The sequence below is a fragment of the Microcaecilia unicolor genome, chromosome 1, assembly GCF_901765095.1.
Source record: "Microcaecilia unicolor chromosome 1, aMicUni1.1, whole genome shotgun sequence".
In the NCBI taxonomy this organism is placed as follows: Eukaryota; Metazoa; Chordata; class Amphibia; order Gymnophiona; family Siphonopidae; genus Microcaecilia; species Microcaecilia unicolor.
The window spans coordinates 488,676,351-488,701,334 of NC_044031.1; the positions used below are offsets into that span (position 1 = coordinate 488,676,351).

General features: G+C 41.0%; 1 protein-coding gene across 1 annotated transcript in view; it reads left to right on the forward strand.

Moving 5' to 3' along the window:
* Nucleotides 1–24,984, forward strand: part of SNTG1 (syntrophin gamma 1) — a 734,999-nt gene that overhangs the window by 350,377 nt on the left and 359,638 nt on the right. Inside the window, exon 9 of the mRNA XM_030214286.1 lies at nt 3,282–3,364. Within this exon, the coding sequence (XP_030070146.1) occupies nt 3,282–3,364 (83 nt within the window). The remainder of the gene's footprint in view (nt 1–3,281; nt 3,365–24,984) is intronic.

Consider the following 24,984-nt stretch of genomic DNA (forward strand, 5'->3'; position numbering starts at 1 on the left):
CATCAAAGATGCATGCGACGTGCGGTATTCTGGGGTCCTATTCCCAAGCTGCGTTAAACACTAGCACATGATTACCTTGGGAAATGCTCAGGCGTCCTGTGGTCTGTTCCGGGTTAGTGCATGCACACCATGTGCTAAAAAATATTTTTATTTTTTACTGTAGAGTGGGTGTGTCTGGGGGGGGGCAGAGAGAGGGCCTTTCAGCGCAGCTACATTGCCATGCATTATCTAATTGTGTGTGATTAGCATGTGAGCTCTTACTGCCTACAAAATAAGAGGAGGTAAGGACTCACTTGCTAATGTTTTTTTAATGGCCACGTGCTAATGGCAATATTAGCACATGCCAATCAATTACGCGACACTAATCTACTATAAACTAAAGCCAATTCAATCCAGAATGGTAGATAGTCACTACTTGAGTGTCCAACTCATGTGTTATTGTTTTTCTTTTGATTTTTAGGTGGAAAGTCTCATACTGTCACAGGGAAACTATTATTCCACACAGTTCTAGAAACTAGCTTTGTTGACTGCTTGCTTAATTTGGCTTCTGAATAGCTTTCAAATGATGTATTACATGGGACCAATAATTGATAAATCCCCCCCCCCCCCCCCCCGGCAGTGCATTTTACAAAAAAAGGTTGGTAGTTTGAGGGTTAAATATCTTAAAATCCTGACAAATAGTCAGAAAGTAACTGAAATTAATTTTTTTCCTAAATTCAAGGGTCAGATATAGCATCACTGCTGTCAGTAGCTAAGCTTTCAGATATCCTTTTTCAATTAGTGATTTAAAACAGCTTATCTCTTTAATGGTAATTAATGTGAAGTCCTAGCTGCTTAACATTTCATTTCAGCAAAGTCAAGTTTTGGTTTATCTGTCCCAGTAGAGACTTTAAAAATGCATGAAAGAAGCTGCAGCTTTAGCTTATTCACCTTTGATCTTCTGTGCTAATACTGTCCAGAAAAAAAACAAAATCAACTCTCTTTACTTTTGTTTTGTGTATTATATAAGCAGCATAGGGGGCTAATAAATAAGCTGAAGTAACATATCCTTTGACTGCAGCTTAATGTACTGTGGGAGTCACTAACCTGAAGTAACTCAATTCCACAGTTTAGTAACTCCAGTGTAAGGAAATAACACAATTACAGACAGTGCTATTGTGATCCTCAGGAGCATTGGGCCACTAACATGCAACCTGATGTTCCTGGTGTTAAAGGGGCCAGTGCAGTATTAATAAGGGGCTTGACCACCCTCCTTTCTTCCCCATACTTCCCTCAAATAGAACCCCACCACCACCACCTTTACATGGCAGCTGGAATAATAGTGGTAGTGCGGTGAGGCTACTGTTAGTGGTCAAGAAGCATCCTATTCATCCAGAGCCACACAGGACAGGAGAGATTGGGGATCGTTCCTGCCCTGTTGCACTACGCACCAAGAATTTGCAAAATAGACTCAGGAACCTAAAGGAGGGACCAGGAATTTGAGGGTTTACGGATGGGGGAGCTTTGACTGGGGTGTCCTCAAAGTGCCTTTGGGATCAAAAAGGGGGTCTGTTCAAGGGGGCCTTTGCTGGAGGAAGGGAGAAAGGGGATCAACACTTACTATTGATACTGCACCAGGCCCTTTAAGGATGACCAGGAGCAAGTTCCATTATTTGATTTGCATGACACTGTATTTGCTTCCATTCTTAGGACGCCTTTTACAAAGCTGTTCTACTGATTAGCGACACGCTGAATGTGAAGAAGCCCATTCTATTCCCATGTGCTTCTTCGCATTTAGTGTGTGCTAATTGGTAGTGCAGCAAAGTTTTAGACATTAAGGGCTTCTAAGTGGCTCCTTGTAAAATCATTCCCTTTTAAACATGCTTATTAGGGAACATAACCAGTTCAATGTATTCAACTGCAGATTCTTTGCAGATCAGCTGCAAAGAAATCCTTCGTGATCCATGATGCCATAAATGAGCAACATCTTGACATCCTAGGAATAAGTGAAACCTGGCTAGATGAAAGTGGGGGTTTACCACTGGCTGAACTATGCCCAACAGGTTTCAACATCCAACATCAACCAAGACCAAGAAGACAGGGTGGAGGGGTAGCAGTCTTGATTCAGAACACAATCAAACTGCGCAGAATATCCATCCTCCAGCTACCTGGATCAGAATCTCTTTTAATCCATCTTGAAGAGGAGAAGTCAATCTGGCTGCTCATTTTATTTATTTATTTGTATTCCACATTTTCCCACCTATTTGCAGGCTCAATGTGGCTTACATTTGCCGTAATGGTGGTTGCCATTTCCGGTTAACAGAGTTACAATTGGTGTTGCATTAAGGAGCATACATACATGGTAACATTCATGGTGTATATATGCATGGTAACATATATGGGATATGGTGTATACAGAGCACCTCGTAACAACACATTATCTGTGCAAGAACTCCTAGACCTGATTACTCAAGTGACCCTGAATTACCCTAGGTTGGTGATCATGGAAGACTTCAATCTACACATCAAAACCCCATATACCACCACAGCTGCCTTTCTGGACCCGATGACAGCAGTAGAATTTACACAGGTGATCAATTCTCCAACCCACGAAAAAGGTCACATACTAGACCTGGTATTCTACAAAGGGGTGGATATTATAACAGTATTGAAATAACACCTCTATCATGGTCAGGCCATTTTCTAATTAAATTCTCCCTAAGTGACCACCTGAAACAAATGGCACCTCCCAGGGTTTGGAAGGAGATCAGAGACAAAAAAAGCTGGCCGCTGAGAAATTCCTAGAGGCCTTTGACTAACCACATATAGATGAAAAGACAACAGTGGCAGAACAAGTTGACATCTGGAATACACACCTAGCCAAGACCTTAGAGAAAACAGCACCACTAAAAAAGGTCTTATGCCCCACTCACAAACACTCACCTTGGTTTTCTCCAGAACTTCGGATTCTTAAACGCAATAGCCAGGCCCCCTGCAACAAGTCACAGAATCTATGAAAAGGCAGAATTAGCGTGTAGAGCCTGAGCTCTTTGATTAAAACTTGGGGACCATTGGTCAATTCTAGCAGACAGTGGAAAAGGTGCCGGTACTCAGTACCCCCTCAAAAAAAGCCCTGGTCTTTTGTTTTGCCACTTTTTTCAAATATTGTTTTTCTTGAAAATGTAGGGGGGATTTTAAAGCCACCCACTGAAGAATTGCAAAACTAACAACAATTAGATTTGTAACTGATGTAGAATAATGCTAGCGATTAGTCATTTATTCACTGTCTATATTTTTATTAGGTGTTCCTAGTGACCAGAGCAGCGGCACATCATCTCCTCTCTGTGACAGTGGTTTGCATCTCAATTATCATCCCAACAATACGGTAAGAATTAATATTTTTACAATTTTTATGATGCTTATAACTAATAGTAATACTTTTAATTTCAGAACAGATTATGGGGCCTAATTACTAGAGATAGTAACTTAATGTTGCCATTAGCACGTGGCAATTAACAAGAATTATCACATGGGTCTTACCACCACCTATTTCATAGGCGGTAAGTGCTCATGCGCTAATCCTGCGCTAATCACTTAAGGCCCAGTTTACTAAGATGCGTTAGTGTTTTTAGCGCGCCTACACTTAGTGCGTGGGCTAACCATGTAGGCACCTATAGGGCTATTGTTGGCACGTACATGATTAACGCGTGTACATGGTTAGCATGCTTTAGAAATGTTAACACGCCTAAAAAAATGCTTAGTAAACAGGGCCCTTAGTGCATAGCAATGTGGCTGTACTAAACTGATTAGTGCAGACACGCCTGCTGTCCATCCCCAGACACGCCCCCTCAGCCAAAAACTACAAAATATTTTTTAGTGCATAGGTACAGCATGCACATGTGCACCTTACCTTGGGACACCTCAGTGCACCCTGTGGTACGCCAATTTAAGCTGCAGTAATCATGCATTAGTGCTTACCGCATCTTGGTAAAAGGGCCCATTTATGTGCTAGGCATTAAAAGGTGGGAAGGTTTTGGTGAATAAAGCATGGAGTTTGACTGCAGTATGTAGCAGCAGTTATATATATATATATATCTCTGTTCCTTCCCCTCATAACAAATCTGCATTACAGACAATGTAAAGGCGATTGGTATAGCAAGGATGGAGAAGGGCTAGGGATACCTAACTTCTGTCCGGCCCTCGTTTGTATCCCTGCTGTTTGCTGCCCTCCCAAGATGTTCTTTATCTCTGTTCTGACCTTGAATTTGTATGACGTACTTTTTATACAACTGTTGTTAGCCACAGAGAGCCTGCCATGGTGGGAATCTGTGGGATATAAATGTTCTCAATAAACAAATAGCTGGGATGGAGTGGGGTAAGTTACAATCCTAGAGGTGGAGGAGGGGTAACACCTTTATTAGTGGTAGAGAGTTGGACACAGCAGAGAAGGATCTCATACACTATATGGCTCTGCCAGTTGCTCAAAGAAGAAAAGAGCACCCACAAAAAATGGAGGTGAACTCAAGCCCCACGAGAGTAACTCAAGCAAGGAAACGAGGAGTAGGTTAGCTTGAAATTGTACATACATCTCCCTTGTTGTTTGGAAAGAGCCAGCCTACCCTACTCCTCTTTTTCTCTGCTAGTTGCTCCCCCACCGGGTATTTCTATTACTGGTGCTAATATGCATGCTGAATACACTCCAGGGAATTACATACCCCCTCAAAAAAGTCATAACCAAAAATAACACAACATATTAGTGCTATTGTATAACTATCTGGCTCCCAATCAGCTCTAGATCCCCAGTCCACAATCTTCCTATTGGGCATATGAGCAGTACTAAGAAAGATATCCTATGGTAACTGGCAACCATAAAAGGATTTGTCTATTAGTTTTTTTGTTTTTATTTTGATAAGTTGCCACATAGCCACCAAGCTTCAGATATGCTTGCCTTTAGTTTAATGTTGAGTTATCAAAAACCCATTTGGAATATATATTATCTATACCTAATGGTTAGGAAAACCAGGGTTCAAATACGACTGTTGTTCCTCAGGTACAAACTTAAATGGCAGTTCTATAACACATGTCTTGTGCACACAAGTACAATGAAGACCAAGCCCATAGGTCCACTACTTGTCATGTACCATCTCTAAGCAGCCTTCAGAGACAATGTCTGTCTATATCTCACTGGTGGACTGCAGGGATACTAGTACTGTGCAGAGAAAATGAGTCTTGGCTCATATTTTACCAGCAGCGTAACTTTCAGGAATTTTATGTCTCACCTGCTTTTCTTGGATCAGAAAATGTATCCCTATGGTATATTTACTCCAATTTGCCTTGCTTTCTAACTCACACATGTTGGTAATGTAACTCTTTGACAGCTGAGAGGAAATATCTGCTTGGCAATGTGGAAACTAATCGTCATTCTGACCTGCTGTTCTGTATGCAGTTGCCTGATCTACCAAATAGTATGACTGAATGGCTCATTTTCCTCTTTATAAGGCAATTATACTAAACCATGCTAGGTGCTAACACGTACCTAAAGCAGCTTAAAATGGCATACTGTGGGACATACTCAGGCATCCTGTAGTAACTGCCAAATTAGTGCATGCTAACCACACACTAAAAATATGTTTAATTTATTTGAGGGGGCATGTCAGGGTGGAGAGTGAGTGTTCCTACACTAATCTGTTAGTGCAGCTTCATTACCGTAGTGCAGGAATACTGCGTGAGCCGTTACCACCTACAAAATGGGTAGTGGTAAGTGCTCACATGGTAAGAACTTTCAATGGAAAATTGGTGGTGCCGTTCATTTCATGCTTTAACAGCAAAAATTAATGTGTGGCAAACTCAAAGGCTGTGTGCTAACTGCTGTCCTCTGTATTTACTGCACTGAAAAGTTCTTTACCATGCAATTAGGGGCCCTTTTACGCCTGCACTAGTTGTGGTGTGTGAAACTGTCATATGCTGGACCACTTTTTACTGCAAAACCCAAAGGTAAAGATAAAAAACACTCTACGTAAAATCCAAACAGAAATCCAAAAAGTAGGGGCGGACCAAGAAATCTTCACAGACAGAGGTCGATAAAAGCAACTTTATTCAGCACCACACAAGTGTATGACCTGACAAGGGGCCGTGTTTTGACAGAACAACCGTCTGCTTCAGGAGTTTGACACTGCACAAAAAAAAATATCAAACATTACAATAATAAAAATAATACAAAACAACCAATTGGTCTCAACAAGCAAGTATAAAAACAGATAAAACATAAAAGACCAAATACAACAAAATAGAGGAAACTAATATCTAAAAAAGTATATAATATATAAACAATAATATAAAAAATGATTAAAAAAAACTATGTCAATCACCAAAGAGATGTTAATGCTTAATAAGGACTAGCTTTACTGTTCAAAATCACAAAACATGGGTGCAGAGTGGTACAACTGATGATCAACAAACCTAGCGAGACAACTGAAAAGAAACTAATGTATAACCAACAAATATATGAGATGACAAATATGGGAAATAGTGGTCAAAGTAAATAATGAACGCTACAGAAAAGGCTATCTCCTGAGGTTATCGCACAACAAAAGACTCAACCCAAACTTAACACACAAAAATAGCAATAATCTTGTGGAATACAATGATCCTTAAGGAAGTAATAAATAAGCAAAATAGCAGTGTAAAAAACTTTGCTGTAAGGAAAAAGCATATGAACAACATATGAATATGAAAAAAACCTGTATGATGATATCGTGAAAAATTGTTACAAAAAAACAAAAACCAAGGGGGATAAAAAGGTATGCTCAGCACACAGGGGTAAAAAAAAAAAAGAGAAATGGAAACAGGATGCAGGGCTTGATGGACCTTTGGTCTGTCCCAGTATGGCAATAGGTATGTACTTATGCACTTATGACTAATAAATCATTGCACTGTCATGAAGCTAATTGTGCCTTGAGGACCCATTAGTTTCTTTCTAAATTAAAAATATCATATGGCTTAGTAGTTGTGTTCTGACATGGTCTGTGCAAGTTTTATTTTTGGATGCCAAAACAACAACTGTTATTGGCAGCCTGTTCTTTTCTGTCACTTCTCTTAACTTCTATTAAATATGCTGAAAAAATCATACAGTACCTTGTAACAGGGTAGCAAACTGATAATTTGACTTGATAATTCAGAAATAAATCATTTGAGGGGATGTTTACTAAGCTGTACTAAGCAGCTAGAGTGAGTTTTAGCATGCAGTAGCCATTAACGTGGACTCAAACAAATGACTACCCCATGCTAAAACCAGCCAGCACAGCAAAATTTCCATGATAGCTGGTTAGCATGGGTAAGATTATGGGCAGAGATGAGGCATGGCTGCTAATGACAACTAGTGGGCAGGATGGACCCATACACTATTTTGTCACAACTACCGATAGCATGGCTGTACTTACCACCACTTCAACAGGTGGCATTAAATGCAGCCATGATACTGGTAGTCCAGTAGTGCAGCCAATTCACTACTGGACCACCTATAGCTAACCTTGTATAGCCAGTTCCACCAACTGATTCCACAATCAAATACCCTACCCCAATAACTACCTCCCCAGATAGCAGCTCTCCCTCCCCGTATCAATGACACCAAAAGGATTCCAATCCAAATACGTAGCCCCCAACACCATTTTCTGACCCTCCCCTCACTCAGCCAGTCCCCTCAGGACTTACCTAGAGGTTTCCCCTGTAGTTTTGTTGGCAGAGCCAGCAGTGCTCCCCCTCCATTCTCATCCCAGCACTGCTCTGGATGACTTTAGCAAGTTTCATAGTGCAATCACTAAGGGTCAATCTGTTATATAAAGAACAATTGCTCTTATATGGAAGATTAACTCCTAGCATACATACTGTAAGACTATCTCTAGGAGTCATTGGTACCATTTTGAACACTGAGCAGCACTGAAGTCAGAGTGTAAGGGGACTGCTACTACATGTACTGTAGGTGAAAGGAGAGATTGGAGGACAGGAGAGGGGAGGGATATAGTATTGGGGGTACCTGTGGAAATGGGGGCTTCCTGTGGGTCACTGTGGGGGGGAGGGGACTGCTCTCTGTGAGTGTGGTTATCAGGGTGGCAAGGGGATGTTCTCAAATTCCTGATGGGTCAGTGGGCTCCTTAGCATACCTTTCTTAACTCAGCATCAGGTGTGAGTCCCACCCCTTTTAACACCACCTAACTATAAAAAAAAGAGTCCATAGCCTAGTTGCAGTCCCACTATTCTTACCACCTGAGAGCTTATCTCAAGGTACATTGTTATTTATAGTGGGCAGGACTGACACCCAGTCACTCCTGCTCTGCTTGGGCCATCTTATAAAACTATGCCAGCTGACTTCTAGCAGTAGGGAAGGGGGCTCTAAGTGGTCTACTAGTCTACCATAGATTTCAACCCCTAGTGAGGGGCCTCTGACATAAGTCATGTAGTCCTTTTAAAATTATTCCACTGCTGATGAGAAGGGAAATTGCTTGCATCCCCACAGTTGGGAATATGCAAAGTGTCTGGCTGTGGCAACTGTGGATGTGCACAAAGAAAAAAAATCAACTGATTGTTTGCTAATTTGGTCTTTTCCCCTCCCAATTTATATATTTTTGTTTCGTTCACTTGACCTTGTTAATATTTTTTTAAATGACCACAATTGACTTGAGTTAATTCATAGGTTAATGTATGCTATTTTGTTTTTTATTAGGATTTATTTATTACCTTTTTGAAGGAATTCACTCAAGGTGCAGTATAACGAGAATAAGTCAAACATAAGCAATAGACAATTACAGCAGTAAAAATATTCAAACAACAATACAAAGTATGGCATAGTATGCTACATTACAATGTCAATACAATACTCAATAAAACATTTTAATAGCCAGCATAGGGTATAAGCAAAAATAGAACATATAGATAGATAAGATAGAGTAACTGGAGTAAGAAAAGAAGGGATTAGTTAAAGAGAGTTGCAAATGAGGTCAGAAAAGTGATTGAACATTATCTTGGCTAGGGTAGGAGTGGATAAACATGTCCTTCTATACTATGTGCAGCCGGTGTCATTTACTTCTTCCGTTAAAAACCTGGTTGAAAAGCCAAGCTTTCACCTGCTTCCTGAAGCAGAGATAGTCTTGTGTTAAGCAAAGTCTTTCAGGGAGTGCATTCCAGAGCGTGGGAGCTACTCCGGAGAAGGCTCGCTTGTGGGTATCACATCATGTGATGTCAATGTTACCTGCACTAAGAGGCCTTTTTACTAAAGGATGTTAAGTCCAAATACATGCTTAGGGGAGAATTCTATAAATGGCGCTCACAATTTGGCACCAGAAACAAATTGGTGCTTAGAGCGCATTCCTGCGCCCAACTATGGGTGCCAGACTTAAGCCAGCTGAAACCTGGTGCACAAGTGGGACGCAGATCCCCCATATTCTATAACTCTGCGCCTAACTTTTTCAGAATGTCCCTGGCCCGCCTATGCCCCTCCCTTGACCGCGCCTCCATTGGAGTTGCATGTTATGGGATATGAGTGCCCAGCGTGTGGCCAGATATGTGCACAAATCTTAATGTCAATAATTTGTTGTTAGCCTCCAATTATTGTTCGTTAATGTTTTGCTACTCAGTTAAGTTATATGTGCATCTTGGATCGTTACCCAAATTCTGGCGCCACATCCAGGGGGTTAGCGTGTGAAAAACAGGCTACTACAAAACACGTTAAAAAATGTTTGTGTTATTTTGCCTGTTAGCTCACTCTAAGCGTGCATTAACTATTTTAAAAACTTTTTTGAGGGGACGTGTCCTGGGTGGAGAATGAGCATGGAAACTTTAACTTGCTAGCTTGTTTGCATTAGCATGCACTAACTGGCTAATGCTGAGTTAATATGGTAGCACCTCCTGAATAGGAGGTGGTAAGGGCACCTATGTTGATTTTTTTTTTTTTTTTTGCAAGTTCTGTGTGATAATGGAAAAATTAGCATGGGACCCACAAAAAAATAAAACTAAAATGCATGACATTAATGCCATGTTAAATGTGGGCTTAGCACACTGGAAAGTCCCATGTAAAGAAATACCAAGCCCAGATTCCAACGTCCTTTAGTAAAAGGGTCTTTAAATTTTGTAGTGTGTTCTAATGAACTTTATGGGCTAGATTCTATATTTGTCACCTAAAAAATCAGTGCCAAAAAAGTGCTATTCTATAAGCTGCGCTTAAAATTAGGTGTGGTTTATAGAATGACGCGTACACCTGGGAATTGTGCGGCTATTTGCACCAACTGAAACATGGTACAAATGTATGAACCTACATTAGCCATATATCTCCATTATTCAACAACACTATGCATTAATTTTAGGAATGTCTGAATTACATCCATGGCCCTCTCATTTCTGTGTCCCCTTTTTTCAGATCACATGTAATTTATGCATGTAAATGCCAATTCAACCTAATTAGTGCCAGTAATTGCTTGTTAAAAAGCAAATTATTGCTACCCATATTTGCATGCACAATGTTTGGTGACTTTTACAGAATTAGGAGGTATGAGTGCTAACTAATTTACATTCTGAATAGTCATTCAAGTAAAACCTCTTGCAGAATTTTGCACTAGATTCTGATGATCCAGAGGTTCACTCGTATCTGTAGCAATATTTCACACAAAATGGTTGCTAACTCCTTTTCTGCCTTTAAGCTCTCTGCACATTGCAACCCTTTCTTCCATAGTCCAATAAAATTCACTTTGTCCAAGGTAAGATTTTTTATTTTACATTTTTCAGCACTGATGTTTCAAATATTACAGTGGTTCTTTAGTGAAGAACACAGCTATTATTCGCTTTATTTTTAATCAGAACACATAATCTAGTACTAATGCTGAGACGTCAATTAGAGTATAATACATTCTAGGATTTCTAGATCTCCTGTGGTTGCTTCCTTGTATTATCAGAGATAAATAGAACAGCAAGATGTATTTGCCTTGTTACAGGAAAGAGTTTTCAAGTCCAAAGATTACAAAGGCACAGATAAGCAAATCCCTCATGGTTTAGCACACTGTTGCACAAAATCCTGATACCACTGAGAAATGTAGAAGAGGAGAATTCTAGAGAGCGCTGCAAGCTGGAATGAATAACAGTGCCAGTAGTAAACTCTCATATGAGTCTCTCTGTGTTTTTCATTGCTTCTGCTAAACTTGACCAATTTGCTTTTTGTTTTTCAGCATAAAATGTTACTGAGAAAAATCTATACAGCAGATCTCACCACCAAGACCACTAAAAATAAATGTATTGTTTCACAAACTACTGTGTTACAGTAGTTCCTTTAAATAATTTTTATACAGATTTAGGGCACATATACATGTATTTTTTTTTTTTTTTTTTTACTGAGGAACACATCAGAAGAAGCTCTTTCACAACCCCCCCCCCCAAAAAAAAAAAAAAAAAAGAGCAGTATCACTTGGGGCTTTGCATGTGTGACTAGCAATGAGACCCTGTGCTAAAATAGCACATCTTGTGGGAAATAATCCGTCTTAATGGTAGTCCAGGCTGATAACTCTTCTCCCACATACATTCACATTAACATATGGTACCTGCTGCCTAATGCTTCCATGCCCACTCTCCACCCATGCCAAGCCCCTGGACAGAACAATTCTGAAAAATTCAATAAAATGTGGTTTAACACGCGGAAACAGGCAAACCACCACAAAACCCTTAATGTAGTCAAGTGGTAGCCAGTTTCCATATATTAACTTTGCATTGAGGGGCTCTTTTAGTAAGGCCCAGTGAAATTAGCGCGTTCTAATTCGAGACTTTCCTGTGTGCTAAGTCTAGGTTTACCATGGCATTAAAGTCTGGTATTTTCCTTTTTAAGAATTTTTTTCAGGTCATGCACTAATGTTCCTATTAGCGCATAGCATCAGGAAAAAAAGATCATGTGAGAGCACTTAAAGGGCCCTATGGCAAAGGCACGTAAGGGTCTACAGTGTCCAGCCTGCACCAAATCAGTATTTCCGCCCGGCTGCCGTGTGCCCTGGGCAGTAATTCTGAATTTGGCGCATGTCGAAAACACGTGGCAGAAAATATTTTCTATTTTCTACCGTATGGCGCTTACCCAGCGGTAAATAGCAGTAAGCACACACTGCATGCCTACCGCCCGGGTAGCAGATGAGACCTTACTGCTAAGTCAATGGATGGTGGTAAGGTCTCAGGCTGAAAATGGACGCGTGCTGGTTTTTATTTTGTTGCACGTCCATTTTCTGACCCTTTAAAATGCCATTTTTCCAGGATGTAGTAAAAACTGGCCCAGCGCGTGCCCAAAAGACACACTCGCACTGCTGCAGGCCACTTTTGCCATAGTTTAGTAAAATGGCCCCTTAACTGCCTCCTATGTAGTACAAACTAAGCTCTGTTACATTAACCCAGCATTATTTAGTTAGCTTGTTGTAATTCTAATGCACTATCCCCCTGATTCTACAGAAGTCCTCAAAAATTGTATGCACAAATTTGGGCATGCACACAATTTGTGTGCACAATTTAATTGAATAATAAGCCAATTAGCACCAATAATTGGATTTTTAATAATAAATTGTTGGAACTAATTGGAATTGGCATTTATGTACATGAAATTTACACACAATCTGAAAAAGGGGACGTGGAAATGGGAAGGTTATGGGCGGAATGGGGGCATTCCTAAAATTAATGCACGTTGTTATAGAACAGGGGCATAGCCAGACACCCAAGTTTGGGTGGGCCTGGACCCAAGGTGGGTGGGCAGAACTCCACCTTGCCCTACAAGTGATTTGGTTTCTCCCTCTCTCACCTGCATGCCATATGGTCTTTCAAACATCCCCTCTCCTCTGTATAACTTTTAAATAGCAGATTTTCACCGGCAGCAAACAGTTGTTGGGAATTTTTGGCTGGTGGGGCTTGGGGTCCCTGCCAGCCACATTATAGGTATGCTGCCACTTGGTGGGCCTGAACCTAAAGTGGGTGGGCCTGGGCCCACCCCAGCCCTCCCTTGGCTACACCACTGTTATAGAATAACGGGGATGTGCACTTAATGTAGGTGCATATATTTGTACCACATTTCAGTTGTAGAAAATGACTGCTCCAAAAGTTAGGCGCGATTCCCAGGCATAAGTGCTATTCTATAAAACGCACCTAACTTTTGGCGTAGTTTATTGCATAGCACTTTTTTTGGCACAGATTTCTTTAGTACCATATAAAGAATCTAGCTTTATCTGGATAATGTGAGAGCACCTACTCTCTGCCCATGACACCCTCCCCCTCAAATCTATCTATCTATATTTTTTAAAGAGTGAACACTGTATTTACATCATTATCTACAAAATTTGAATGCATAACAAACACAACATTTGAAAGCAAACTTGCAGCCAACATTTATATGTCATCATTGCTACTTCTTTTCCTTTGGTTCTGGAATTGAGAAACAGGACTGACCAATTTGTTAATGCAACCTGCAACCATGGGTCCATCCTCATTTATTTTAAATAGTTAAATTCCACGTTTTCAGCCTAAAAAGCATGTTCAAAAAGAAAAATACATTAATATAGTAGTAATATCTACATAAGAAAAATAAATAAAACTATATTGGAATAATAGGAGGCCCAGTTACTAAACTGCATTATGGCAATACCCCCCATTAAAGGACAAACTACACCAAGTTTCCCATCTTTCCTTTGATCTTCACAAGCCTCCCTGTCCTGAAAAGCATTCTAATGACATAATGCTGCCATTACCATTTGTAGAGAAGATGTTAGCAGTGCAATGTGCTGTGTATATTTCATACCACTCATATTTCAGACTATGAAGTTTCACTTTGAACTTATAGGATCACAACTTATTCTCCCACATGCTTGAGTTCTCATCTCAGAAAATTCATCCACAGTTTAATGTGGATTTACAGATGTGCAGTTTTACAAAATCCACCATCTACATGCACAAGTAGCAAAATTGTCACTTTTTTTTCATGTAAGTGGTGCTGCTGACATATGCAAAACCCTTAGTCATGTTGCTCATTTATGTGTGTGTGTGTGTGTGTGTGGGGGGGGGGGGGGGGGTTCTTTAGTAAAATGGCTTCTTCTGATGTGTGCCTCACCAAATATACATGTTTCTTTGGTAACACTGTGAACTTAATTTTATAAGAAGTCACCTATATGCGAAGAGTAAACAAGCGCCTATTTTCAACCTATTGTACAAACACATATTGGACTTAGTTATATACATGGCACCTAAAAAATTGGTGCTGATCGAAAACACACTTAGTTGTATTATATAAGCCATGCCTAAAGTTAGGCGCGGTTTATAGAATATGCATAATGCCATCCACCTGACTAAAATTTAGGCATTCTTTATAGAATATGTGTAATGCCGTGCACTCAACTAAAAGCTAGGCATGGCAAATTATGCCAATGAAAACCTAGCTTAAATGCCCATGCCTAAATTTAGGCAAGGAAAGGGTTATTCTAAAACACTGCACGTAAATTTTAGGAATGCCCATGACTCACCCATGCTTCTAGCATGGCCGCACCCCCCTTTGAGATCTGCATGGTAGAATTTACCTGGACTACCTTATATAATACTAGTAAAACAGGCCCGTTTCTGACACAAATTAAACGGGCGCTAGCAATGTTTTTCTCAGAGTGTATATGTTTGAGAGAGTGTGTATGAGAGTGACTGTGTGTGTGAGAGAGAGAGCGAATGTGCGAGTGTGTGTGTGTGACAGAGAGAGATTGAGACCACTGGGTGCGAGTGTTTCTCCTCTGTCCCCTGCCCCCCTCCAGGCACCCAGCGATTATCCTCTGTCCCCTGCCCCCCTCTAGCCACCCAGTGATTATCCTCTGTCCCCTGCCCCCCTGTAGCCACCCAGCGATTCTCCTCTCTCCCCTGCCCCCCTCCAGCCACCCAGTAAGTCTCCTTTTTCCCTTCCCCCCCTCCAACCACCCACCGATGCTCTTTTCTCCCCTGCCCCCTCCAGCCACCCAGCGATTCTTGTCTCTCCCTTGCCCCCCCTCCAGCCACCCAGTAATTCTCCTCTCTCCCCTGCCCCCCTCCAGCCACCCAGTGATTGTCCTATCTCCCCTGCCCCCCTTCCAGCTACCCAGCGATTCTGCTATATCCCCTGCCCCCCTCCAGCCACCCAGTGATTCTCCTCTCTCCCCTGCCCTCCCCAGGCACCCAGAGATTGTCCTCTCTCCCCTGGTCCCCCTCCAGCCACCCAGAGATTCTCCTCGCTCCCCTGCCCCCCTTCCAGCCACCCATCGATTCTCCTCACTCCCCTGTTTACCTCCGTTGAAGCGGCCGCGTCTTTGAAAGCCTTGCCCATCTGTAGCCTTCTCCTCGTTCCCCTGTTTACCTCCGTTGAAGCGGCCGCTTCTTTGAAAGCCCTGCCCATCTGTAGCCTTCCCTTCGACTTTGTTCCCTCTGAGTCCCGCCTGCTAATATAATTTCCTCTTTCCACGAGGGCAGGACTCTGAGGGAACGAACTCGAAGGGAAAGCTATAGACGTTGAGGTTGTGCCTCGTGCTGCTATCCTGTGGTTGGTCAGTGCTGTTTGTGACGAACCCGGAAGTATGTGATGTCAATTCAGGAGATGGATACAGCGTTAGAGGTAGCACAAACCCTTCAACCTTTCACTGCCACGGAGTCAACTTCAGAACGTTGGAGGTGCTTTTTATTATATAGGATGATAATATGCTTAGGGGGAGATTCTGTATATAGCACCTAAAAAATCAGCACTGGAATCAGTGCCAACTAAGCATATTCTATAATCAGTGCCTAGATTTAGGCACCGATTATAGAATACACTTAGTTGGTATTTTAGCGCCTAAATCTACATGCATCTATTTACACCAATGAAAATGTAGTGTAAATCCCAGCATGTAGATTTCAGGGCACTGGGCCATATCCTATAACTAGGCACATAAATTTCAGAATGCCCATGAAATACCCATTTTCCCACCCATAACATGCCCCTTTTTGTCTGCACGCATTAGAAATTTGGTGCACATCATTACAGAATACACTTAGCGACTTATGAGGGGCATTTTCAATAAGACGTCTAAGTCAGACTTTAGACATTTTGCAAAACGTTTAAAATCTGAAGAGGAAAGAAGTTCATTTTCAAAAAAGAAAAACATCTATCCTTTGTTTTCGAAAATACTGTTTTAAATAAGGTTTTGTGCTTTGGACATTTTGTTTTTTGGTCCATTTTTCTAAGGTTGTAGATGGCAATTTATTTAAGGTTGTAGACGGCTATTATACACACAGCTTGTCTGCATGTATGAAGCCGTCTTTGGCTTGCACCGAGCAGCCACGCATAATGCTTGGCTACTCTGCACTGGCTTCTCCTCCTTAGGAAGGAAATTGTGTGCAAATGAGCTAACAGTGAGCAGCGTATTTGCATGTGATTTCCTTCATGCATGCCCGTTCCTTTCCAAATCGCTAAGGGATCGGTAAGGGAAGGGCTTTTTCCGTTCAGTTAGTGCATCAGTTAGTCCACTGCAGTGCCCCCTAGGGTGCCCGGTGTGTGTCCTGGCATGTCAGGGGGACCAGTGCACTACAAATGCTGGCTCCTCCCATGACCAAATGAGTTGGATTTGGTAATTTTTGAGATGGGCGTCCTCGGTTTCCATTATCGCAGAAAACCGGCAACGACCATCTCTAAGGTCGACCTAAATGTTGAGATTTGGGAGTCCCCGACCGTATTATCAAAATGAAAGATGGACGCCCATCTTGTTTCGATAATATGGGTTTCCCTGCCCCTTCGCGAGGATGTCCTGTGAGTACATCCTCAGGAAAACTTGGGCGCCCCGTTTGATTATGCCCCTCTTTGTATTTTATTCTGTTTTTTTTAATGTGTTATTATACATGTTGTGTTGCAGTCTGCTAAGAACAGTTTTAAGTTTAAGTTTAATATCTTTTATTGGATTTCAACATAATACAATAGAAGCAGGAGCTCACCACAGTTCGACAAGCAACAGTTACAAACATGGCAAAACTGGAGCTCACATTCAAGAAACAACTATCCACAACCAGAAACACATTAAGAAAAAGGAGGAAGAAAGAGGGGGTGGAGAAATAATTAAAAAAAAAAAAAGGAGGGGGGTGCTGGAGGATACAAATCCAGACATGGAGCATGCATAGGCCACAAATACATCAACCTCAGTGCTTAACTCTGTACCGAAGCAAAATAGGACACCAGTGGCAGCCATTTTTCCCTATAGGAAGCGAAGCGAGAAGATTTCTTCGCCAGATGTAATGCGAATTTGTACATTTGGAGCAATGAGTTCCACCATTCCTGATAAGTGGCCTGATGTAAGGACTTCCAGTGAGAGAAGATCACCTTCAATGCCAAAGAGACCATGGCACCAACAAGAGCCCCCTCACTAGGAGTTAACTGACCCCCAAAGGACTGTTCCCGCAGAATCACAAATTGATAAGAGATGGAGCCAGAATATAAATCCTGATAAATAAAGGGGCCCTTTTTCTAAGCATCCCACAGTAGTTTTCAGATCGGTGTATGCTTCCCATGTGTTAAAAAATACTGTTTTTTAATAGCGCTGGGGGGGGGGGGGTGTTTGTGGGTGGAGAGTAGGCATGCCTGGCGCTAATTGAATAGCATAACTATATCAGTTTGTGTTAACCAGTTAGCATGTGGATAGTGCAGGAGCCCTTGATGCCTAGAAATAGGTGTCAGTAAGGGCTTCAGCGTTAATGGGCACACACTAATTGGGAAATTAGCATGTGGCCATTAATTAAGGAAACTGAAAATGCAATCCTTTTTCAGCCACACTAAAAGTGGCCTCAGAGCCGGGGAAACCCATATGCTAGTTATAGCGCAAGCAACCTTTTAGCGCAGCTTAGTAAAAGAACCACTAAATAAACCGGAGTATGTCTTAAATTCAGAATAGGTTTGAATTTCAAAAACAGTAGCGATGATGATAGGAACCCAGAAGATGAATAATACTAATGCATAAGAAACATTACCAGTAGTACTCAAACCTCATTATCGACACTGCACTGCTTCTGGATGGGTTTTCATCATTACCTTAAACTGCAATATGCATCATGACAGGAATAATCTGAATAAATCCCCTCATGATCAAAGACAGGTGCAATGTCAGGAGATCTTTGGTTTATCTCTTCTTACTCCCATCCCCTCCTTCAAATGCAGCAGTTTTATATATCCACCTGTTATGTTTAAAAACATGCTTTTGATATTCTTGGTTTTAAGCAAGCTTTGCCAATTTAGGGGTCCTTTTACTAAGGTGTACTGAAAAATGGGCTGTGCTAATGTAGGTGCGTGCTTTGGGCACATGCAGATCCATTTTTCAGCACACCTGTTAAAAAAAGGCCTTTTTAAAATTTTTGCTGAAAATGGACGTTCAGCAAAATAAAAATTGGCGCACATCCATGTTGGGTCGGAGACCTTACCACCACCCATTGCGTTAATGCATGGTAATCACCTAAGCGCACAGAATGATGATTACTGCCCGGTTTCCTCCGCACGCCGGAAAATAAAAATTATTTTCCAGCCCGCGTTGAGGATGCATGCAAAAAATGAAATTACTGCCTCAGCCACGCTGTAGCTGGGGGTAATTCCAAATTGACGCACATTGGGCACGCATAGGTGCCACGCAGCTTAGTAAAAGGATCCCTCAATCTTTTTGCCATTAATAATGTGTCCCACTAAAGTTCTTGAAAGAATAGTTAGATATTGTTCAGAGGTCTATGGTTTCTAAAGCAAGCCAATATAATGCTATTTTGACTGCAAATGAATGAATCTGTCACTATGTGTGAGAAATCATGGTTTTCCTTTCTATGAATTCTGTATGTGACTGAATGTGGCATTTTGGCGCCATTTTACTAAATAAGTAGTGTTAAATTGTATTGCTTACTGTACCATAAGAGGAAAAAATAATGCACGTTAAGTGCAGAGTCTATGTGGAAATTGTGGGGGGCATGCCCAGCAGTCCTCTGCAGTTATCACATGGAAATGTTCATTAGTGTGTATTATACCTGGTTGAAGAATAGATGCACCCGGTGCTTCCTCTTGAGAAGGAAATAAGTGAACTTAACTGCACAAATGCCAGTTAGTGCATGGTAAATACCTCATGCCAACGTCAGTATGCAGTCTATGCCCATTCTCCACCCATGACCTGCCTAGTTCCTGGCCCCTAACACAACATGCAGTTAACAGATTAATTAGTGTGTTCTGTCATGCCATGGCCATAGCAGTTCTCCCACGTTTTTGGTAATAGTTATCATGTGCTAATCCATGCATTAACCCCCAGATTCTACATATGGTGCTCTGAGTTGCACACATAAATATGGATACCTGCCCAATTTGCACACACAACTTAATTGATTAATGAGACCATCAGCACTGATAATTGAGCCATAACAAGTAGTTATTGGCACTAATTGGAAATAATTAGAATTTACATGTGCATCTTTTTAGGTATATTTTGTAAAGAGGTGCACGTAAATTCTAGTATGCAGACCCATAAGGGGGCATGGCAATAGGGGGAGCATGGACGGGTCTGGGGCACACCTGCAATTTATGGATCTGTGCCAGATTTATGAGTGGAGATTTACACCAGGTTTTTATTGGTATAAATGGTTGCATCTATGGTCGCAGCTCCCAGCACTAAGCGTTAATCTAGAAACCACACCTAAATTTAAGAGTGGTTATAGCATAGGGCCAAACGCTATTTTTTTAATGCTTAGTTTATAGGCGCCATTTAAAGAATCGAGTCCTAGGGTCCTGTTTACTAAGGCGCGTTAGAGTTTTTAACACGCCTACAATTAGTGCACGCACTAACCGTGTAGGTGCCTATAGTGATATTGTAGGCACGTATACAATTAACGTGCGTATATGGTTAATTCGCGTTAAAAATGTTAACGTACCTATAATACGGTTTAGTAAATAGGACCCCTAATGGCTTAACATGCTTTAGGAAAGTGCCCCTTTATGATTTTTCTCCAGGCAGGAGGGACAAGTTTTCGTTTTCAGTATCTGTAAGTCTAAAAATATTGCTGTGATGATGATTTTAGGAATGAGATAGGCAATATAGGATTACTTCCAGCCATGCTATCTATTATGGATATGTCAGATAAAGTCATACTTATATCTATGTTTCTACACATTTTCTGAAAGAATATTTTCTTCTTGCTTCTGTCACTGCCGTTCCTGGGTTTTTTTTTCTTTCTCCTTTACTCACAAGAAAAAAAAAACCAAGAAAGATTACCCTTTATGATTTGAAACACTTGCCTTGTACAAACATGGCCACCGCATGCCTTGTATAATAATGCATACACTGTACTGATTGTAGGAACTTGTCATACTGTTTGACACAGCAACACTAGACCACACTAAAGCAAATTGCATAAAATCATTACTATTTGTCTCTGTAGGCTAGAACTGAGGCCTACATCTCCCTATAGGTGCACCAAAATTGCCTGTCTGGCTATCTTTTCATTGTCTTCTCTTACTACTGTTGTGAACAGTATTCCATATGAATTCCAAATGATTCCTAATAGAAAGCAAATTTCAAGACCCTACTACACTGGAAGAGGAAGAACAGCAGCACTTGCAGAGGAATTGCTACTAATATCAGCATGAAGAAAATGAATTGTGATTTACTGTGATAAAAGAGAGGGAAAGTGACAAGTGATATTCTGCCAATTTCTTATTAGAGAACTCTTGCCAGCTCTGCTCTTCTTGGTGAACCCCCTCTGATATTGTAAAACAATTCATCATAGGTCTCTGGAGATCCACTTCCAGCTCATTATTGAAAGTTGGTGGGCGTATTGCTAAGAATACCACAGTAGTCTTACAATTGTACATCTTTCATTTAAGCTCCAGACACTGAATTTTTATTTTCTGTGCCTGAGTTCCAATAATTACAGCACATTTCCAGCTTTCTGTACATTTCTTGGTTGAAACTCCACATCTAATATCCCCCAGGAGGCTAAGCTGCTTAATAAATGCTTCTTGTATCCCTGCTTCCAGTTACCCAAGCATTTCAAGGGTCTCCTAGGAAGTACAGAAAAATACGATTGTGATATTTTACAATCTAATTGTAAACATTAAAAGGAAAAATCTTTCTCTATTGTCTATTGCCCTGAACTTTTGGTAATCAATGAAAAAGTGTAGTCAGTCAAGATGAACAAACACATCTTCCATCAAGATGACATAAGAACAGCCATACTAGGTCGGACCAATGGTCTATCTAGCCCAATATCCTGCTTCCAACAGTGGACAATCCAGGTCACAAGTACCTGGCAGAAATCCAAATAGTAGCAACATTCCATGCTACCAATCCCAGGGCAAGCAGTGACGTCCCCATGTCTGTCTCAATAACATACTATAGACTTTTCCTCCAGGAACTTGTCCAAACCTTTTTTAAAACAAGATACCCTAACCACTGTTACTACATCTTCCAGCAGCAAGTCCCAGACCGTAACTATTCTTTGAGTGAAAAAATATTTCCTTCTATTTGTTTTAAAAGTATTTCCATGTACTTTGATTGAGTGTCCCCTGGTCTTTGTACTTTTTGAAAGAGTGAAAAATTGATTCACTTCTACCCGTTCTACACCACTCAGGATTTTGTAAACCTCAATCATAACTCCTCTCATCTGTTTCTTTTCCAAGCTGAAGAGCCCTAACCTCTTTAGTGCTTCCTAATATGAGAGAAGTTTCATCCCCTGTATATTTTGGTTGCTCTTCTTTGAACCTTTTCTAATTCTGCTATATCTTTTATGAGATATGATTACCAGAATGAATGCAACACTCAAGATGAGGTCGCACCATGGAGTGATACAGATACACTATAATATTTTTGGTCTTATTTTGCATCCCTTTCCAAATAATTGTTATGTTCCTCACCTGGTTCCAGGCCTGCGCGGCCGGTTCGCCGGCGAAGTGCGGTCCGACTGAGATAGCCGGCTATTTTGGATGTGGTTTCTCCAGGATGGGTCTGTTTCAGTTTCCTGTTTCTGGCAGCCGTCATCTTGGTTGGATCAAGGACAGCAGCCATCTTGGCTAGCTCAGGAGGGGGTAGCCATTTTGGAGTAACGAGGTCAGGAAGGAAGCCCATATTTGGACGCAGGCACCTCTGCTGATGGGGGCAGCCATCTTGAATTAGTTGCACATGCTTGAGCCTAATTCCTCCGCTACTTAAGGCCCTGCCTTCAGTCCTTCGTTGCTTCGGCCTCAAATGTGTTTGAGGTTCACGCCGGTGCTGTTTGCCTTCAGTTCCAGTGTTCCAGACCTCGGCTTGTTTCCCAGACCTTGCTTGTTCTGCTGCCTGCCTTGACCTTGGACTGTTTTTGACTACTCGTTGCCTACGGATTTACCAGGCTTTTAGACTGTGTCTGTCTGCCTACCTGTCTGGTCAGTGGTCGTGCAACCCCGCCGGTTCCAGAAGTCCTGGTGGCTGCCCAAACCTGGGGGCTCAACTCCCAGGGAACGGCGGTCGTTCCCCAGGTGAATGTAAAAAATAAATCATGAAACTTATGAATTTCTATGCTCCTTTGCCTATCCTGATGTGAACGCAGTAAACAAGTTCAAGAGGGTTCACAAGCAACCTGTCCTCTTAAGAGGAATGCAGTGAAAATTAGAAGTCCAAGACTCCCTTTCCTCTCCCAATGTGACTGTAATAAACAAGTTTGTGAAATATTAGGGGCTTCTGGAAAGCCATTATTATGGAGAATGGAAATCCCATTTGTGCAAATGACACCTGATGTCTGAAACCATTTTCAAATGCATGAAACCACACTCCAATGTGCCATTCCCAAGTAGGCAGACAGCCCTGAAAATGTTATGTGAAATACCCCAGTGGATCGATGCATGTTGATGTGAAATAAGTTAAATAAAACACTTCAGACAGCCATTAAAATTCTCCGGAACTTGCCATCTTAGCCTGTGAAGGTAGTTACCTGTCTTATTCGGGAAGATTCTATGGGAACAGAAGGATACTGTTGAAGCCACTATGATCAGGACTGCTCAAATCTTGTCCGCAAGCGATATGGCATTAATCTCTCCCACACCAACACATGCAAGTCAGCATATGGAGATGTAGTAAGATGCCATTAGCTGCTGCTGTTTCCATAGCCAAAATCAAGACTCAGTACAACACTAAGGAAAATCAGTTACTTAATTACTGAAAGCATATACCTTACCCATAATCATAAAATATATATTTTAATGATCTAAACCTAAAGAAAAGTGATTAATTAAAAACATATCCAGTTAATATGTATCTCTAAAACATACAGCAAGTATATAACATACCCATTACCATTAAATATGTATTTTGACAATCAAACACAACTGAAAAATGATTAATTAAAAGCATATCAAGTTAATATATCTCCAAAATATACGGTGAGCATGTACCTTACTTACTACTATTAAATACGTATTTTAATAATCTAACCCTAAAGAAAGTGGATTAAAGGCATATTGAGTTAATATGTATCTCTAAAAATATAGTAGCTGCATTTATATAAAGCAAACAGGTAGTTTATTCATTCATCTGTGTCAACCTAATTGATTAGTATGTTCTCCATTAGGAAGCAGTCCAGAACAAAACGTCAGCTTTGGAAGATCTAATAAGACGCCAATAACTGCCACTGCTCCTATAGCCAGAGACAGGTCTTGAAACAACACTAAAGAAAACCAATTACTTCATTACTGAATGTGTGTACCAGACCCATAACAATTAAGTATGTATTTTAATAATCTACCCTAAAGAAAAGTGATTAATTAAAATCATATCCAGTTAATACATATCTCTAAAATATACAGCAAGTATATAGCATAACCATTACCGTGAAATATGTATTGTAATAATCAAACTGAAAAGAAAATTGAGTAATTAAAAACATATCCAATTAATGTATCTCAAAATATACAGTAAGCATATATCATACTCATTACTATTAAACATGTATATTATGTTTAAATCCTTTTTATTAAAACAGGAAATAAGACAAAACAAGAAACCAAGGTACAAAACTTTCAACATGGTGAACAGTAAAACCTAAACAAAAGGAACTAAAAGTAAACCTCCCTCCCCCCAAGCAGCCCAACAGCCCACCCCCACCTATGCCCCCCCCCAAAAAAAAACACTACTAAAGTGACTTTGTCCAGATGTCCCTCCAGAAACTACTTAAACAGAAAGATTAAGCAGTCTACTATGAGCTCTGTGGATTAAGGTGATCCAAACATTTTCCAGATTCTCCAAAAGTGGCGACCAGGAGGTGAGTTGATATCGCGAATGTTCAATCTCTGCATCTGTAAAAGATGAATCATATGCTGGTGCCACAAAGACAAGGATGGAGGGTCAGAAGATAATCAAAGATTAAGAATCTTCCATTTGCCATTAAAACAGTACAGGTGAGAAATCTCAGGAGACCCGGCGAAAAGGACAACCTAAAACATATACTCCAAACAAGACCTCCAAGACAGTGTAGAGGGTGCTTCCAAAGGTGGGTGATAAAATCTGTAAGATGTTTTCAAAAAATAAGAGTGCCTGGACAGTACCAGAACATAGTAACATAGTAGATGACGGCAGAAAAAGACCTGCACAGTCCATCCAGTCTGCCCAAGAAATGTGCCACTTTTTTGTGTATACCTTACCTGTCTTTTTCAGGGCACAGACCGTACAAGTCTGCCCAGAACTATCCCCGCCTCCCACTACCGGCTCGGTTATCCAATCTCGGCTAAGCTCCTGAGGATCCATTTCTTCTGAACAGAATTCCTTTATTTTTATCCCACGCATGTTTGAATTTTGTTACCGTTTTCATCTCCACCACCTCCCACGGGAGGGCATTCCAAGCATCCACCACTCTCTCCGTGAAAAAATACTTCCAGACATTTTTCTTGAGTCTGCCCCCCTTCAATCACATTTCATGTCCTCTCGTTCTACCGCCTTCGTATCTCCGGAAAAGGTTCGTTTGCGGATTAATACCTTTCAAATATTTGAA